A 20,348-nucleotide genomic window follows, 5' to 3' on the forward strand; every position below is an offset into this window, starting at 1 on the left:
TCCTGGGTATCACGAAGATTTTATGTAACAGCTAGGGAAACCACATACACTTTACTTTTATCCATCTATAGTACTCTAATCACAGGACCCAAAACCGGGCCCAAAGAGGGGGGCGAATGCTTCCAGAATGCATCTACTCTTTGCTGCTAGAATATGGACTATTTATTATGAGAGCAAATACCTACTACTACAGAAATACAGCACCATGACTTAAGAAGGGACCATGGGCAATGCCTAACCCAACTTCTTTATTTCACAACTGAGAAAACTGAGGCCAGGTTAAGCAATTACCATACTCATCTCTTATCTTCCCCCTTCCCTGAACAGTAGAAAAATATTCTATTTCAGAATTTTCCTTTAGAGCAAATTAGTGGTAAATAAGTAACAATGATATTTCATTAGTTCAATAAATAAGCGTTATCCTATCTCTCTCTATATAAAAGCCTAAGTGACCATTGCACCCGAATGGATGAGTGAACAGGCTTGCATGGGGCGACCAGGCCGGCAGGGGGGTTAGTGAGGGGCAACCAAACAACTGAGCAGCAGGCTGCAAAGATGGTGGCACCCATAGCCAATAAGGAGGGAATATGCTAATTGCTGCCACGCCCTCAAAGAAGGCGATGCCCACAGCCAATAAGGAGGGAATATGCTAATTGACTGCCACACCCTCAAAGAAGGCAGCACCCACAGCCAATAAGGAGGGAATATGCTAATTGCCATGCCCTCAAAGATGGCAGCGCCCACAGCCACAAGATGGCCAACAGGAGAGGGCAGTTGTGGGTGATCAGGCCAGCAGGGGAGGGCAGTTAGGGGCGACCAGGCTAGCAGGGGAGCAGTTAGGTGTAGATCAGGCTGGCAGGGGCGTGGTTAGGGGGTGATCAGGTTGGCAGGCAGAAGTAGTTAGGGGCAATCAGGCAGGCAGGCAGGCGAGTGGTTGGGAGCCAGCAGTCCTGGATTGTGAGAGGGATGTCTGACTGCTGGTCTAAACTGGCAGTTGGACATCCCACAAGGGGTCCCAGATTGGAGAGGGTGCAGGCTGGGCTGAGGGACAACCCCCACACCCCCAGCACGAATTTCATGCCTCTAGTTTACATATAAAAACCAATCCTCAAATGTTATATTAAACAGTTGAATTGAAAGGCACAGAGACTATTTAAGTTGCCTTGTGTAAACCTGTGGAGCCACTGGTTAAAATCACAAGGTCAATTATCAATCATTCACTTACTCATCCTTTTTATGCAACCAACATTCCCTGAACACTTACTATACCCCTGATGCTGTGAGGTGATGGTGATACAAACGTTAATAAGACATGATCCCTATTCACAGTCCAGTGGGGAAGTGAGAAACTGCAAAACAAGTCAGACCAAAACACAAACCAGTTTTGGATGGAAACTCATTCTGACTGGAATTTCAGGGGCGGCTTCATCAAGGGGAAAGTTGATGCTTGAGTCAGGCCATATAGGATATAGGATTTCAGAGGCAATGGCAAGATAAAAAGCAAGGAAGTTTGAGGAAATGATCAGAATTGAGCCCAATCCAAGAAAAGAATAAGGGAGAAACCAGACATTTAACTATTTTGGCCTGAAGATAAAAGTAAGTTTAATAGGTGTGCAAGATATTTGCCACCCTGCAGGAAGTGCTCAGCGAGTAATGTGAGTAAACCCTGACCAACCAAGTCATCTCTGTTTAATTTACTGAATGATTTCATCATATTACCATGTACCGTCCAGGGTCTAAATCTCCCATCATTCCTTTCAGATGTGTGTTTTCAGTTCTGACAGCTTTATATTTCATATCTGAGACCTGAAAAGAGATTAGTAGGTAAAAGTGAATGTAAACTTTATAATGAAAGCTCATGATTCAATTACGATTAATTTTACATTGTTAATATGAGTCTTTCCTACGTGGAGTGAAGGGAACACTTCTTCGGCAAGATTATCATAAATCAGGAACTCTCATTTGGTTCTCCTGTGTTTGGTTGGCTCCACTTTACACTCCTTTTCTGATCAGTGCTAAGCTAAAAATAGATAACTTACAATAATGATTCATTTACATTTTTCTTTCCAAGTCTCAAATTCCTTTCCTCACGGCTATTTTCTATTGTATGCAAATTACCAACTGAAAATCACAATTTTAAAAACATGTTTGAATAACTGTCTTCACCACCTGATTTTTACAATATGCAAATATGACTTACATGGTTAATTTTGTTTGTTATGATATTTCTGCCAACTTTCCTTTTTTTTCCGGGTGGCTACTTCATTTTGTCTCCTAATTTAATTTTTCCTCAGATGTCTTCCTACTTGACAATACTTAGAACACAATATATACCCTTTTATTTATCTAGAATTCATTTCTATATAAAACAATTCTTTTAAAAACATTTACTTCTGTAAATTACAAAATATATTCCCCTTGACAAAGCCTAAAAAAATATAAGAATATAATGGTGAAAGTAAAAATTCATAATTCAATGATCCAGATCACTGATAACATGTGTAAAATATCCCAGGTACAAGCAATGCTACTATCGCATCCATGCTTTTTTCCTGCATATTGTACAAATTAATCAGTTTAAGGCTTATAATTGGGCAGAGGCTGAATCTTTTCTTGATTTTATAATACACAGGTTTAAATCGCCATGCTATTTCTGAAGTGACCCTTAAATGCCTTGAAAGTTATTGAATGGGTCTCTCAAATCCTGTAGACTTGGGGTAAAAAAAAAAAAAGGCAGATAAATCCTATGCTTGGAATAGCAGATTATCAATTTGATGATGAATAAGGGGTTAAGGGAATTTCAAAATAAATAGGATAGAAGGGAGGGAAAGAGGGATGACAGGAGGGAAGGAGGATTTGGAAGTTACTTGCAGAGTTTTAACAGCAGAATGTTATAATTGCTATTCCCCCGCCCCCCATGAACCATACTGTACATTGAGTAGATGTTTAGTAAATATAAACTAGTTTTCATGTTTCAATATCCATTTTTTAAAACCTTAAAATAAGTTACATAAAATGGGGGTGAGAAGTATACAGGAAATACTGAAATAGAGGCTTTTTAGAAAGATAAAAATGTTAATGGAAGGAAACTATAGAAAAAAATTCAGAAAGAAATCTTGGACTAGAGCATACTGTGGGAGGTGATCAAACTAAGGGCCACAGAAAAATTTAGGATGAGGTTTAATGAAATTATCTTGTGCTGTTGCTTATTTCCCTGGTTGTTCCCCCCCCCCACCTAGATTTTGGGTGTCATGTTCTCATTTCATTTGCCTCTAGGTATCTTTTGATTTCTTCCTTGATCTCATTGTTAACCCATTCACTTTTATTTTTAAAAAATATATTTTATTGATTTTTTTTACAGAGAGGAAGGGAGAGGGATAGAGAGTTAGAGTCACCAATGAGAGAGAAACATGGATCAGCTGCCTACTGCACACTCCCTACTGGGGATGTGCCCACAACCAAGGTACATGCCCTTGACTAGAATCGAACCTGGGACCCTTGAGTCCGCAGGCTGACACTCTATCCACTGAGCCAAACCGGTTAGGGCTCCCTGGTTCTTTTTTGATGACACTTTGCATCTCCCAAAGGTTTTATGTGACAGAGCATTTCTGTGATGCTCGTCTCAGAGACACCACCGAGGGATGCAATGCTTCTATCAGTCAATAATGAGGGCCGCTATCTGCCCTGAGCAAGAGAGTGGCCTGGACAGGGCTGTCCTCCGCTCCCATACCTGTTGTTTTGCTAACATTTTTTCCTTGATTTCCAGCTCCATCTTTAGCTGTCTCTCCAGAAGGGCAGCTTTCCTCATGATAGTTGCTATAGTGATCTCCTTCTGATGAAGCTCCTCCGTTAGGTCAGAGATCTCGTTCCGCATTCTTTCCTGCTCACAGCTGTGGTGCTCTCCCTCCTGGCAGAGATGGCTCCTTATCTGCAGCAGAGAGAGTCCAGGGAACATTAACGAGTCCTGTCATTTGTAAAGCAGCTAAAAGCTTTTACTGGTCGCGTTCTGTCTTCTTACCCTACCTTAAAACGTAGGCAGGCCCTCTCCACCCCCATTTTCTGGTCAATGCTAAGTTAAAAACAGATACTTACAATAATGATTCGTTTACGTTTTTCCTTCCAATTTCAAATGTTCATTTCTGACTTCTATTTTCTATTGTGCATAAATCATCACCTACTGCTGACACCAGTTTGATAGGCAGGTGAAGAAAGTAATATCAGACATTCTCCTCCAGCTCTCATTGGTATACAAAAAAACTGCACGATGGATGTGCACAATTTTGTGAGTTTGGACCCACACTCAGGCTACTATCACCACAATCAAGGTAATAATCATATGCATTAACTGCAAATATTTCCTTGTGTCCCTTAGTTATTTAATTAGTGTGTGTGTGTGTGTGGTAACAACACTTAATATGAGATCTATCTTCTTAAATTTTTACCTGCACAACACCTATTGCTAACTACAGGCACTGTGTTGTGCAGCGCATTTTGGGACTTAATTCATCTTGTAAAACTGAATTGTATGCCCATTGAGCAGCCACTCCTGAGTGCTGCGGTAGAAGAGCACTGAACCCACGATCTGGAGCAAGCAGTTTTTAGGGAGAAAAAATTGGCTTAGAGAGGGTGAGTGATTTGCTCAAAGTCACAAAGCTACTAACTGACAGAGCCAGGACTATAACCTAGGACTCCTGGCTTTAAATTCAGTACTTTTTTTTTTTTTTTTTTTTTTTACTAAATTGTGCTGTACTTTTTGTGATTAAATCCTATGTTTTTCAGAATCATGTTATGGTAAATTTCAAACTTAATGTGTCCATGAAAACATATCACCTCCTTCCTTAGCCTGTGGAGCCTCGTATTCTCAATCTCAGCTCAGGATCACCTTGGACTCCTCCCGCCCCCACCCTCCCCAATCCATTCAGGCAGCAAATTCTGTCTCTTCTGTTTCACTCTCTCTTAAATCTCACCCCTCTTCTACCTAGTCCAGCCTCTTACTGTCTTCCTATATATCATTCACTGGCTCTAATTCTTGGTGTTCAGAGATAAAGTACACAGTCACTAATCTCAGAAACCACAGTCCTTTGGGAGAAACAGAAAAATTAACAGTTACAACACAGGGTCACAATAGATATCAGCAGTGTATGGTAGAGGCAGAACGTAGGAGGGGGTGGGTACTGAACCCAGCCTGGGATGTCAGGGCAAGATTCCCAGAGGAGGGACATCAGACTGATATTGAAAGATAAACGGAATCCAGATGGAAGACAGAGATGGAGAAGGCTCCCAGGCAGAGAACGCAGCCCAGGCACAGGGGTGAGTGCACACTCAGAACCGAAAGGGGCGTGTAGCGGCTGGGACTAGGTGAGCTGCCAGAAGTCAGGCTGCAGAGTCACGCAGAGGCCGTCCTCAAGAGACGTAAATGAATTTACCTCAGGGCACTTCCCTTTAAAGTAGATATTCTTTCATTTAGTCTGTAAACATTTCAGGATGTCTCTTTAAAAGAACAAGCGCATCCCCCTATCACTCTCTTTTTAAAACATAGCCAGAATACCACTAGAACAGGGATGGGCAACCCCTGGCACGTGTGCCAAACATGGCACACCAGTAACTTTTGCTGGCATGAGAAACCCTCTCTTACAATCTTCCATTTACAATTTTTTTCTTAATATCAACTCTTTTATTTTTCAGATAAATTCAGTGTAGGTGCATCTTAGATAAATAAATAATTTTACATAAAAAGTTATCTTAAAGACCATAGACATGGATTGATGAGAGCGGGGAAGAGCAATTTCTATGCCTTTGCCTTAACTCTCCCTGCCTTCCTAGATCCGACCAGTGTTTTGGTTTCATCCACATACGCTTGTGAATCTTTGTTCTCAGTGATGAATTTTGTTAAGTCTCGTAATAGGAGTAGCCTGACGGATGAAAGTAGTAGCTCGTGCATATCTCTGAAGGCCACAAAATATAAACCTGATGTAAAATCTCTGTCATCAGTGATGCAGCAGCAAAAGTCCCACTGATAATATCAAACGGAGTCATAAAGTTTTCTGTCGGACTATCAGTGCACATGTATACATTAAAAAGTAAATGTATTTTTCATCATCATATACTACGTTTTTGTCACTTGAATGAATTTTATTATTTCTTCAAGGTTCTTCACATATGTACACCTTAAGAGATATCAAGTAGGCGTAACATGTTCTCAAAAAATTAGGGTTGGCATGCAAAAGAATTTTGAGTCAGAGATTTTGCTGGTTTGGGCATGCACTCACAAAAAGATTGCCCAACCCTGCACTAGAAAGTCTTAAAAATATTAGCAATTCCTCAATATCATCAAGTACCCAGGAAGTACTCAAATTTAAAATTATATCAGAAGTGTAATGCACTTTTAAAAGTTTACTTGAGCTGAAACCGGTTTGGCTCAGTGGATAGAGCGTCGGCCTGCGGACTGAAAGGTCCCAGGTTCGATTCCGGTCAAGGGCATGTACCTGGGTTGCGGGCACATCCCCAGTGGGGAGTGTGCAGGAGGCAGCTGGTCGATGTTCCTCTCTCATCGATGTTTCTAACTCTCTATCTCTCTCCTTTCCTCTCTGTAAAAACTCAATAAAATATATTTTAAAAAAAAAAAAGTTTACTTGAACTGAGATGTAACTATGAGCTGCGCCTTGCCACTGGGTCCTCTCTTTTTAAAGCCTCTCTTTTTGTATGTGTCTGTGTGCGTTCTAAGTGCTCTACATACATCATCTCATTTAATCCCCACACAGCTCTCTATTTCGCAGATTAGAAAATCAAGTTCACATAACTGCTTGCAGTCACATTCTGGTGACAGGCGGTCTGATTCCAGGAGCGACACTGTGCTGTGGACCCTCTGGGAGCGGAGCCCTGGAAGGTGGTCCACACACGGAGAGCTAGAGTGGGGTGCCCTGATGTGGAAAGCAGGCATGTCCCACAGGCAAACCCGACCCAGCCCCAGGCTAAGCTACCAGCCCTCATATGATTCTATTCTTATCACTAATGCTTTCCGAATTTCAGAGTTGGATGTGACCTGAGAAATCACATGGTCCAACCCCATCATTTAACAGATAGAAAAAGAAGACCCAGAGGGCAAGGAACTGACTGAGTCTACGTTATCCAGCTCCCAGGAGCAGAAGAGGAGATGAGGAAAGGGAAGGACAGGTGCCTCATCCTGAGGACGATGTTACAAGTCTCCTTTCATCTCCCGTCTTCTCTCTCCAGGCTTTTCCTTACAATTTTTTTTTTTTTAAATAGGTTGTTCTGTAGTTGGTCCCAGTTTGAATTTTGCTGTTTGCATCCCTGTGGTGTAGTTTACCTGTTTGTTTTTTTAATGTTTGAAAATGAATATGCTATAGTGAAAGTGGAGTAAACTGTTTTTCCCACTTAGTTATTAAAACAACACGCTGTACTGCAAAACACCCCTCTAAATGAGATTAACTTGCCTAGCTATAAATAATTGTTGGCTTTATTAAAAATGTCAACTTTATCACAAATAAATGATTTAAACTAGTTCTATGTTAAAAAGTGAAGATACATAATAGATGGCCCTTGTTGGTGTTATCACTAGAGAATGAAAATGCTCTCCACAATCACTGCCTGGAAGCTAGAGCTGTTTATGCACAACTCCTCTGCTACCTTTTCTGCATGGCAGTGCATGATCTACAGGTCACCCAGAGCCTAGGAAGAGATTTGTGCCTTGTATTCTCTCCTTCCATATCAAAACAGTGTAAAATCAGTATAGTCCTTATATTACTCAAAGTTTTATTACTCTTTCTAGATCTATGAGGTCAAGAAGAGTGTAACTACACTTTAGGTGGCTTTAATCAATTATCATAATGTATCCACTGGAGACACCAGAAGGAACAGTGTTTTAAAGTTATAGTTTTACCTGCCCGTAAAATCGGTTGGGAATATGTGAAAAATATAAGGAAATAGTCATTAATTCACATCACCTTTCCTACACATCATAGTTGCCTCACAGTCAACTCTCTGGGAGACAGGATTTATCTTTAACATCATCGTATTTCCTACAGAAATAAGCAGAATAGCTAGTAGTCCTACTAGATGCTCAGTGAGTGTTTATTGATTTTATACAAACAATAATTGAAGTTATGACCCCCATACAATGATGGGAGATCTGAGCCTTAACATTAATGAATTCATTCTCAAATAGTTATTTTCACTTATTGTGTGTCCGGCACTGTGCTGGTAATTCACAACTACACCCAGGTTTTTCCTACTTTTAGCAATTGTTTAGATTATACAACACTGGATATTCGGTGTGATCGTCAAACCTAAATAAAGAATCAGAGGAGTGAGTAGTAGCTGTGATAAACTCATGGAAGAGAGCCACTACTGGATTTTCCTAGCGGGAGAAGAGAATATACGTTTTGTAGGAGTTAAGAACCACAGTGCCCAGGTCTTATTCATCCTTGTATTTTTTTCTTTTATTGACTTTTTACAGAGAGGAAGGGAGAGGGATAGAGAGTTAGAAACATCGATGAGAGAGAAACATTCATCAGCTGCCTCCTGCACGCCCCCTACTGGGGATGTGCCCGCAACCAAGGTACATGCCCTTGACCAGAATCAAACCTGGGACCCTTCAGTCTGCAGGCTGACGCTCTATCTTGTTAGAGCCATCCTTGTATTTCTAGCTCCTGGGAGAGCACTTGGCACATGGTAGGTGCTCAGTGACAAAATGTGGGTGTAACCTGATACAATAGCAGCCAGTGTCTACCAGGTGCTTCCTCTGAGCTAGGCAGACCCTGTTCTAAGCATTTCACATGTATTACTTCTTTATGGATTTTAACTTAGGGAAAGAGTATGAACTCTGAGACAGATCACCTGGATTCAAATCTGGCCTCTGCCAGATTAGTCGTATAATATTGGGAAAAATTACCTACCCTTAGCTTCCTCCAATATTAAAAGAGAATAATAGTAGTACCTACCTTTAAGATGGTTGTGAGGAATAAATGACTTAGGATTTGTTAAGCCTTTAGAACAGCTCCTGGCACCTGGTAAGTGCTATTTAAGTAGCTCATTGGAGCCTCATCACAACCTTAGGAGGTATGTACTTATGATCCCATCCCCATCCTAGAAACGTGGACCCTGAGCAACTCGCATACACAACTCCCACTTTCCTCACTAACATGTGGCTGATGCCCATCTGTGGACTCATACTTCTTGCTATGAGCTCCCTCTCACGGAGCTACAGGCCCTCCACATGACACAGGCAGTCTCCCGTGGCTGAGTGATGTCCAAGTGTTTGTGGTTCTTACAGCAGCACACAGAAGCATGTCAGTGTTAGCAGCTTGGAGAAGAATATAGAAGGGAAAAGAAGGGAATGACGGCCTGGAAGAACGGAGCTCATTATTTTCCATACCTTAGTCAGTTCTTTCTCATGATTTGGTTGATCCGGGGTCAGTGAAAACAGTTCTTTCCTTTTCCTTTCTGGTTCTTTAATAGAAGGTGAATAAGATGATTCAAGTCTACAAATCCAAAGGAGGAAAAATTAAGCTAACTTGATAAATTGTTAGCATTATGTTGTTAATTTAGACCATCACAGATAGATTATTAGTTTATTGGGATCATTTCTAGGTACGGAAATTGCAAGTTACATTACATTCAGATCTCATAAGTATTTACCTATTTAACTGAGTGCAAATGTTTTTAGTTGAAAAAACAAACAAAACAACCCAGCTAGCAATTAATATGGAATTTTAATTGTGCATTAGAAATTAGCAGAATACTTGGTTTACATATGGAGATAAGATTTTTGGATGAGAAAAAAAGCCTGTCTCCTATAATAAAATAGCTTGAGAACCATCAGAAAAGGAAATACACCTGAGTTGCTTCTACAGCATGGGAAGAAACTATGTCAGCAGGAATCTGAGGGAGAAACCACTCCATAAAAGTGTTCCCAGATGATTGAATCTGGCAGGCTACTCAGAGAGAGCTCAACTACATCTATTCTTTGGCTGTTCCATTTATAAAATGGAATTGCAACCACATACGGATATAGAGAGCAAAAGCGAGAATTGGTATAAAAGGTACAATTTCCACAGGAAGCTTGGAGTAGTATAAGCAGGTAATGTGTACATCAGGGAAGTTGGTAAAATAAAACCATTAAAGCAGAACAAATAAAGATAACTAGGTAAGGAAAGCAGTGTGCGTTCTATTGCCTGACTAATCTGGTAGAGTCCCGGGTTCTGAGAAATGTACCCACTTGTACAATTTTAGATTTCCAAGAACTTTGTAAAAGGGTCCACAGATCAAAAACTTAAATCACATAACCAAAACAAAATCTGAGAAAAATAACTAATGAAGAGATTAAAAATAAAGGGATATTTTAAAAGGTACAAATTAATAGTGATATCCTTGAGATACATGTGTCTAGACTGGATGTGCATTTTTAAAGTCAAATATACAAAGTGTCCAAAAAATGTATACACATTTAACACTGATAGCTCAATTTATGTTTCTCTCTTTTCAGATTTAACCCATTGGAATTAATAATTATTCAATGTATATATACATTTTTGGGGGACATCCTGATTATGTTAAGTGTAGAAAACAGAATATGGAGTATATATGCTGCTATAATGTCCTCCAGGAAAAAAACAGTGTCAACATTTTTTGTATATTTCTTTTTTTACTATGCATTTGTATACATACATACACATTTTCCATACAATTAGAATGTACTGTACATATTATTTTCAGCCTTCTTTTATTTTTCACTCAGTAATATATTGGGAGCATTTTACCCAGTATTCTCCTAAAATGTTATTTCAAGATCAATCTTAAAATTTTCTTATTTGCTATGATTTTCAAATTTCATTTGAAAATGAATTTTCCTTTTTTCAATTCTTCCTAAGGAGTTTTAGGGAGTGGAATGCTAAACTGAATGGTAAAATCCTCATGATGATCTTGTAAATTTGAGTGAATAGAACAAATATCAAACTTCAACGTGGACAAGTTCATAGAAGAGAACAATAGTCATGCTAATGTAAAATGGTAACATAAATATATAAGGGAACTATCATTTGTCTCGTAGGAAAGGAGTGTCAGAAATATATATTTTTTTAAAAATATATTTTATTGACTTTTTACAGAGAGGAAGGGAGAGAGATAGAGAGTCAGAAACATCGATGAGAGAGGATCATCGATCAGCTGCCTCCTGCACATCTCCTACTGGGGATATGCCCGCAGCCCAGGTACATGCCCTTGACCGGAACTGAACCTGGGACCTCTCAGTCCGCAGGCCGACGCCCCATCCACTGAGCCAAACCGGTTTCGGCAGAAATATTTTTAATAACTCTCCAGAACATAGCCCAAGGTGCTTCAACAACTGACAAAAAGAAAAAGCTAACAAAATCTTAGCATTATTGAGAAAAGTTCTGATCATGAATAAAAACATTACAATGCTATTTCTATAAAACTATTGTATGTCTACTTCCAGGGGTTGCTTCACCTTAATACAACTATAAAGAAGAAACAGAGTCCAAATGAAAGAAACCGAAATAATATAAAAATAATATAAAGGGCAGGACCACATTCATATGAGAACAAATTAGGATTAGAAACTTTCAATGGGAACGATGAAGGCTGAGAAGACTATGTTCAAATCTAAAATAAAATAGAAGCTGTGAAAGTTAAATAACTGTTCACCAACTCTCAGAATACTGGAACTGAGTAATACGATCCAAATGAGAAAGATGTAGCTTGGAGACCAAAATAAAACCAACATAAATAGAGGATGGCAACTGGGCATAACAAAAGAGTTGTATTGGCCAAATATGTGAATAATTGCAAGATTTTAGCTTAAATCATGAATTGAAGGAAAGTTGGCTATGCTTGGAATTTAGCACTGGCCTGTAAGATAGCTGCACTTCACAAAAACACGAGACATGGTTGAGCAGTTTGCTGTTCTAGGAAATTTATGTTTTTAGGCATGTACATTCCTTGTGCGAAGACATTTCTCACCAATTCACTACACTGGAACAGTGCCTTGCACATAATATATTTCCAATAGATTTATTAATGATTGGTGATGATAATACATAGCTTGTATACAGAGCACTCAATAATGCTGACCGCCCAATAGGAGGCATTCTACCATCCTTGGTGAGACATACAATAGGTCATTTTTAAGAATCTTAATTTGCCATTTTTGTAAAGGGTAGACCTCAGGCAGGCAAGTACCACAACTTTGAAGAAATAATTGTTACCTTTAAAACAATGTAATCATCTTTCAATAAAATATCCCTCACCATTTGGCTATTCATTTTTAAAAATCCTATCATTGGTCTGGCAATAGCCTTCAGAATTGAGAAGGATTCAAGTTCTAATGAGAATTAGAACATCAATGAATGGTTGGAATCATCACACTGTCTATTCACAAGCATAAATATTTAATAATCTCCAATAGTCCATTTCCTTTGTGGTTATGGAATATGCAATATCTGTCTGATTTTAAAAGGGGAAAAAGATTTCTAACAAAACCCTTAAATGGAACCGATAAGGTGATGAATGTGGATGCAAAATTAAATACAATATTTATAGGTGAAAAAGTTAAGTTTATAGGCAATCAAACTAAAGGCATTTCAAAAATATGAAATAAATCTTATTTATATTTATATATAATTAAATATCAGTTTTATAGTATTGTTTTAATAACATCCTGAAGAATAAAAGTTCTAAGAAAATTTCTGACTCAGTATAACAGATAAGTATCCATAAACCAGAACATGATATATTTTTCTAGGTATTAATTTTGAAGATAAAATAACCATTAATTTTATTCTTAATATCTAATAATTAACAGCATGTTAATACAAAACAAAGAGACTTTTCTAGTTTCAAATATAAAATTCTTAAAAAGTCAAACAGTATATTTTGAGCAGTTTCAGGCTGCTGAATAGAAAGAATTACCTTCTTTTATTTTCTTGAGCATTTTGGCACTCTCCTATTTTTAATAATTCTCTGTGCAACTGCAGTCGTTCCATTTCTATAATCCTCAAGAGATCATCACGTGACTGTAACTCACTTTTCACCTCTGAGAGTCCTGCTTCCATGGCCTCAATAAAAACATCAAATATTTTTAATGCTCATATTTGGATGTCATGATGTATAATAACACACTTTAAAATGTTTAACATCTACGAACCAGCCTAATTTCAAATGAACTGATTGATAGTCCTTTGCTGGCTCTGTCTCAGAGAATTTCATTCCTTCATTAATTTTTTCCAACAAATATTTACTGAGCTCTTATTATGCACTCAACACTGAGGATACAGACAGAGAATCTGTCCTCAGTGAGCTGACAACCCAGTGATAATGACAAAGAATAATAAAATAATCACACAAATATGGTCACACTGTACATTACTTTGAAAGAGGAAATAAAAGTATGAATAAAATATCAATGCATAAAATGTGGATAAATGCAAATAATTCCCAATTTAAACTTGATGATAGCCAAGAAAAACATAATTTTAAAGCTGGCCAACCAAGTAAATGACAAATCATGGTTCCACTGCGGTCCAATGGTAGCCCTACTTTAGCTGGTAGCTAGAAACACCAGCAATCCTGTGCGTCCCGTGTTTTATTTTGTTAGCAGGAGAGACTTGGGCAAGTTTAAAAGCTGTTAGGAGAGAGAAGGGGTAATAGTAATGGTGACAGGTTCCTCAGAAGGTGGGTGGGATGGTTCCCAAAGCACAAGTGGACGTACTGCCTAATGCAAATACTTCCACATTTCCTCTTTTGCAATAGGAAAGAAGGAAGATGGAATCTAGACAAGTTCATGCATTTGGACATGGGGAGATAAGACAGTGGCTACCAGGTGACTTCTCTTTTCCTTATGAAGAAAAAAGGAAGAAGAATTGGAGGTGGGGGTTTGGGAGTTATTTTTATTTATTTATTTATTTATTTATTTATTTATTTATTTATTTAAATATATTTTATTGATTTTTCACAGAGAGGAAGGGAGAGGGATAGAGAGTTAGAGTCACCAATGAGAGAGAAACATCGGTCAGCTGCCTCCTGCACACCCCCTACTGGGGATGTGCCCGCAACCAAGGTACATGCCCTTGACCGGAATTGAACCTGCGACCCTTCAGTCTGCAGGCTGACGCTCTATCCACTGAGCCAAACCGGCCAGGGCTGAGAGTTATTTTTGAGAGTGAGAAAAGTCTGAAACCGTCTGCATTGGGAATGGGAGAGTTAGCGAGCTGGAGCGACGCAGTAGGATTCCTGGTAGCGTTGAGTTCTCACGTGAGGTTGTGACCGTGACCTGCTGGATTTTCTCCAGCAGTACTTGACTGTCCCCTGGGAGAGAGGAAGGGCAGAGTCCTTGCATATCGTCATGTCTCTTCCACTGAATTATACAGGGAAACGAGTATTTATTAAGCATGCCTGACCCTGTTCGTGAAACCCATTGCCATTTTTGTAGATGAGTAAGTTGAGGGCCAGACTTGGTCCAAAGTTACACAGCTCCTAAGTGACAGACTTTGTAATAGAAGTCCAGATTTTTTTGTTTACTACTCCAGCCAGAACATTCGAGACACAAAGATAATTTGTTTTATACAAACTGAATTAGATCTGTAGCTTACTGGTAAAGACAGAGTGGGGTGTTCTGAGGGCAGGAGGTTTTCTGCTAATAAAGGCTGTAGAAAACACTATAGATATTTTTTAAAGTCAGTTGTTCAATAATTCTTAATATATATTTGATAACAGATTTATTCAAATATAATCCACATACTATAAAATTCATCCATTTAAAGTATACAATTCAGTGGATTTTAGTATATTCATAAATTTGTGCAAGCATCACTACTATCTAATTCAAGTACATTTCTATCACTCCCAAAATGAACCTAATACCCATTAGTAGTCACTCCCCTCCCCACAGCCCTGGCAACCACTAAGGTATGTCTGTCTCTATGAAATTGCCTATTCTGGACCTTTCATACAAATTAAAACACACTATGTGGCCTTTTGGGACCGGCTTCTCTCACTTAGCAGAATGTTTTCAAGGTTTATCCATGTTGTAGTACTTCATTCCTTTTTATTGATAAACTAGAGGCCCAGCACGTGAAATCGTGCACAGTAGCCTGCCGCTGCTCGCAGCCCCACCCACCCGCCCGCTGCCGCACTGTGCTTGCAGCACTGCCCACCCACCCGCTACTGCTTGCTGCACTCGCTGCCCTACCCGCCCGCCATCCTCCTTGCTGTGATCAGAGCCTGTGGGCCACAGGGGAGATACTGAGAAGTGCTCAATGCACCTCATGGTGACTGGTCATTGGTCGTGCTGGTCGTCATGGACACTGGCTTTTTATATATATAGATAATATTGAATTGTATGAATATACCACATTTTATTTATTATTCAGCATTTGATGGACATTTGGGTGTTTCTTCTTTTTAGATATTATGAATAATACTGCTTTGAAAAGATATGTACAAGCTTATATGCATGGATATATGTTTTCTTATTCATTAATTTTTATCCAAAAATTCCTAGAAATATAATGGTGTACACAGTATAGAACTTATGCATTCCCAGATAAACTTTTTTACCAAAGCCTTAAAATTTACATTATTTTACAGGAGACCTAGAGACCTGGTTCTGTGAAGGAGTTTATTGCAATATCTTAGCCCCAGAAGTTCCTGGCTGGCTCTGAAAAAAGTATAAGAATATGTTCAAACTAGAGGCCTGGTGCACGAAATTACTGCATGGGGGTGCGGGGGGAGGGTGTCCCTCAGCCTGGCCTGCACCCTCTCCAATCTGGGAGCCCTTGGGGGATGTCCGACTGTCGCTTTAGGGGGCTGAGGCAGAGGCAATTAGGGGCGATCAGGCCAGCAGGGGAGAGCAGTTAGGGGCGATCCGGCCGGCAGGGGAGAGTGGTTAGGGGCGATCAGGCCGACAGGAGAGAGCAGTTAGGGGCGACATCCCTCTCGCAATCTGGCACTGCTGGCTCCTAACTGCTCACCTGCCTGCCTGCCTGACTGCCCCTAACCCCTCTCTCTGCCTGCCTGCCTGATCACCCCTAACCACTCTCCCCTGCTGGCCTGATTGCCCCTAACTGCCTCTGCCTTGGTCCCAGCCACCGTGGCTTTGCCCGGAAGGATGTCCGGAAGACGTTCAATCTAATTAGCATGTTACCCTTTTATTAGTATAGATAGGTGACTTAATAGTCTTATTTGGATAAAGCGCCTGTTTCAAACAGTGGGACTTTTAGATAAGTTTAAAATTTTAAAATAAAAGAAATGTGAAACAATAGATTAGCAAGTAGTAACACAAATTAATCTGATGTGAATATCATCCATTACTTTGCCCAGCTGAGGAGAACTACCTGGGCTCCTTGCTTTGCAAATTTGCCACCAGGGAGCGATCTAACATGAAGCTGCATGTAGAAAAGTGGGCCCGCCTCCACTTGGGCAGTGCGACAGGAGTCTCCAACTCCAGGCCAATGACTGCAGTGTCACCTCGGCTAGAGTTAACAGAAATTCTGTGAAATGTCATAACAAGGGAGTCTATTTGTTCACTGTTAATGAAAATAATACCTGTAAGAGTAACGCTTGGAGATATCATTAAGGGGAAAAATGCTTATTTATTGTGATTTAGCTCTACAAGGAGGGGGATTTATGTTAAAATTGAAATTCTTCATAATACAAATCAATAGTAATGATTTGATACATTTTTCTTATATGATTAAATATGAAAAAGTTTCATTAAAATTGACAACAGTATGGAAATTGACTTAAAAGAGGTCAATTTAACCTCTTTGATAAACTGAGAGTTGTTTTTTGACTTATGCAATATCCCTTTGAATTCAATGTTAATAATATCAAGTTGACCTAAGAATTAGTGAATTTACTTAACTTAGATTTTAAATTGGCATGCTTTTGCATAAAAGTTAAATCAGTTATTTTCAATGTGGATGCAAATATTCAGGAAAGTGCTTTTTTGGTATTTGTTTCAGATATTAGAACACTTCCAAGTCTGTTGGGAACAACTGGGGTACGTAGAGCTACTTTTTTAACTGTAAATTTTATGAAATCTATGTACAGATGAGGTATTTAAAATGAAGACTTAGTATCTAAATTGAGATATGTTTTAAGTGTAAAATACCCATCAGATTTTGAAGATTTAGTATGAAGAGAAATGGGAAGCATCTCATTAATAATTTTTACATTGATTATATTTTGAAATGATAATACTTTAAGTATATGTTTGTTGAAGAAAATATATTACTATTATATATTAATCTCACCCATTTCTTAATAATTCTTTTAATGTATCTACTAGAAAAATCCAAATTATATTTGTGGCTTGTCTTATATTTCTACTGGATAGTGTTGCTATAATATTTGATGACACATTAACAAGCAAACAGAAAGGGGTCCAGTTTTTTTTGGCATAAATATTTGAAAAAATTCAGAACAATTTATTTGTCATTAATCACCAATGGGAAATATTGCACACTTTATAAATGTGAGTGTAGTGCAGCATAGTGATTAAATATATTCAATGAAATTCATATGTACACTCACACATTTCAGTGTTGTAGAAGGACATTGAGAAGATGTGAGTCATGTGAAAATTCAGATCACATGGCTTTAAAGTGTGTTATAAACTAAAGAGAATTTTATATGCAATAAGTGACAGTAATTCAAATTGAAATTATTGTGTTTTTTTTAATTCATGTGCAAAATGTGGAGCACTGTCATATGACAGTTTTGCAAAAAGAAAAACTTCTTTCTAACTACAGCACTGGTTACAGTAATTACTTACCTCTAATTATTCCCATTTCATAAAATACACATTTTGTAAAACAAGCTTAAGGCCCATCTGTTTAGTTAGAAATTTGCCTAATGGTTTGAGAGAAGCTGTGATTTTATTTTTTTTATTATTATTTAAAAAATGTATCTTTGTTGTTGAAGAGCATTACAGATGTCTTTCCCCCCCTCCCCATGTAGCCTCCCTTCCCTCTCCCACCCCCTTCCCCAGGTCTTCACCACACTGTTGTCTGTGCCCATGGGTTATGCATATATGCATATATGTTCTTTGGTTAATCTCTTCCCACCCACCCCCCTTTCCCTCTGAGATTAGTCAGTCTATTTCATAGAGAAGCTATGATTTTAAACCTTCAAATCAGCTACCAAATAGCAAATAATTGATATCTTATCACTTAATATTTATTCTAAAGCAAAAGAATGAAACATAAGTAAAATTTGGAAATAAAACAGAGAAATGTCCAAATGAAAGCATTATTTTCAGCATTTTTCCAAATGCACCAAAAATAGCATTCTCCTGGGAGTAGAGATCTTATCTTGAGTTTTTAAAAACCAAATTGCTTCTCAAGAACTTTTCATTAGAATTAAATTGTGTGTGTGTAACAAATACCCTAGAATAATTTGATTTATTTTTTAACACATGCAATTCTTTTGTAAAATATAAAATGAAAATTCTTAGTTTAAATTTAATAATGTTCCTAGATCCAAGGGTAATTAAATTATTTTTTAATGAATAAATGTTTATAAAAATAACTCTGGTAACGTTCTCATAGAAATTGGTGGACAATAAATCAATAACAGTCACATTAAAATTTATCACAAAGTAGAGTTAGAGAATTACTGGTGAAGAATATGAGAAAACTAACATTTCAAAATTTAAAGCAAAGTTACTCAACCCAGCACTATTTACATTTTGGTCTGTATTATTCTTTGTTATGAGGGTTGTCTTGTGCATTGTACGATGTTTAGCAACATTCCTAGCCTCTACCCACTAGATGCCATTAATAACCCTTTTCCCTGTAGTGACAACCAAAATGTATCCAGGTATTACCAAGTGTCACCTGGGGAGCAAAATCACCCCAGTAGATAACTACTGATTTCAAGGAAAATTATAATGGTTAGACAATTAATACTGTTATTTTATAACCTTTAGTATAAATACCAATAAAACTATATGTCACAATTATATGGACTTCTATGAATAGCTGGGTTTTTATTTTGTTAGGATATATCCAGGGACATTTAATAAATTATTAAGTACATTAACACATGTATACATAAGGAAAAGTCAAAGTGGGTAGCATGGACTTTCCTTTGCCCAGACAACCCACAGAGCCTTCTCAGGAGTGGTGTAAGGCCCTGGAAGTTTGAATAAATCTTAGGTTGAGGGGTGAGTCTATCCTGTTGATCTTGGCTCAGGAGGGCAAGTCAATGGAATGATATTGCTAAAGGCCAGGGTGACATTGGCCATCTGGTGGTTTGAGTTGTCTCACTTCCTCTACCTGTTCAGACTTTCAGGTTGCACTTGCTCTCTCCCTGTTGATAGGTGTGTGTCCGTGTGATAAGTGTGAGAAGCACAGGTTTAAGACAGTTACTTGGAGAGAGGGTTGAGATCATAACCTGAACTGGGAATGTTAATTTATTAGTGTTTCTCAATGGACACTCTTCCGCTCTTTGTAACATATTCTCTTTTACAAGACCCTCCAATGTCCTTTCTGGAGAAGTATAAATGATTGAGTACTGAGATGTAAAAGGGTGGGGTTGCTCAAGGAAAGCATTACAGAAAGTTAGTAATGCTTTCCAGACAGGGCAACAAGAGGCTCTTTCTAGAATATGGAATAAGAGCAGCGACTTTTTTTAAAAATTTGTCTTTATTATTGAAAGTATTACAGATGTCCCCTTTGTTTGAGAGCAGCAATCTCTATCCTGCAAGTGAGTCAAGGCCTGAAAGCGGAACCTTGGCCTACAAGAGGGAATGTTCTGAGATGCTGTAAATGCTGCATCTATTTGTTTAAGAGGAGCTATTGTTAGTGAACAAGCTGAACCTCACCGGAGGGTAGAACCAGAATTATGAAATATGTTCCAGGCAAACTAAAGATTTCTAGGGACCAGCACCCAAAAGGCTTCAAGAGGAGACAAAGAGAACTCTTCAGTTTGTGCGGGATAACCTGAGACCTAGAGGAGAATATTCAGGAAGCACCCAGAAAAATAACCTATTGATTATGATCCTGGTGCAGACTCCTGCAGTACAAAGACAGCTGCATAAAGTAAATTTCGGAATCTCAGAGGGAAGGCAGGGGAAGGTGGGAGGGTGGGAGGTAATCAACTAAGTTGTCTTTAAATCAGGGCCAGAGGCATGAGCAATTGTCCGGTACCCAGGAAAATGAAGGGGAAGTAGCTCTGAAAGGGAGAGATCCTTTCAGAACACCAGCAACCATGAATGCCCAGCTTCAACAGGACTAGGTAGGCTGACTGTGGAGCTAAACACTAGAAACCACCTAGACAACTTCCAGAGCAGGAGTAAGGGCTAATCTCAT

At 38.7% G+C, this 20,348-nt stretch overlaps 1 protein-coding gene across 1 annotated transcript in view; it reads right to left on the reverse strand.

Moving 5' to 3' along the window:
- The window catches only part of DEUP1 (deuterosome assembly protein 1), a 77,438-nt gene that overhangs the window by 21,641 nt on the left and 35,449 nt on the right, over window positions 1–20,348 (reverse strand). Inside the window, exons 7-10 of the mRNA XM_059710648.1 lie at window positions 12,946–13,091; window positions 9,395–9,500; window positions 3,731–3,928; window positions 1,720–1,806 (exon numbers count right to left, since the gene is read on the reverse strand). Coding sequence (XP_059566631.1) covers window positions 1,720–1,806; window positions 3,731–3,928; window positions 9,395–9,500; window positions 12,946–13,091 — 537 coding nt within the window. The remainder of the gene's footprint in view (window positions 1–1,719; window positions 1,807–3,730; window positions 3,929–9,394; window positions 9,501–12,945; window positions 13,092–20,348) is intronic.

This window comes from Myotis daubentonii, chromosome 9 (genome assembly GCF_963259705.1).
Source record: "Myotis daubentonii chromosome 9, mMyoDau2.1, whole genome shotgun sequence".
NCBI lineage: Eukaryota > Metazoa > Chordata > Mammalia > Chiroptera > Vespertilionidae > Myotis > Myotis daubentonii.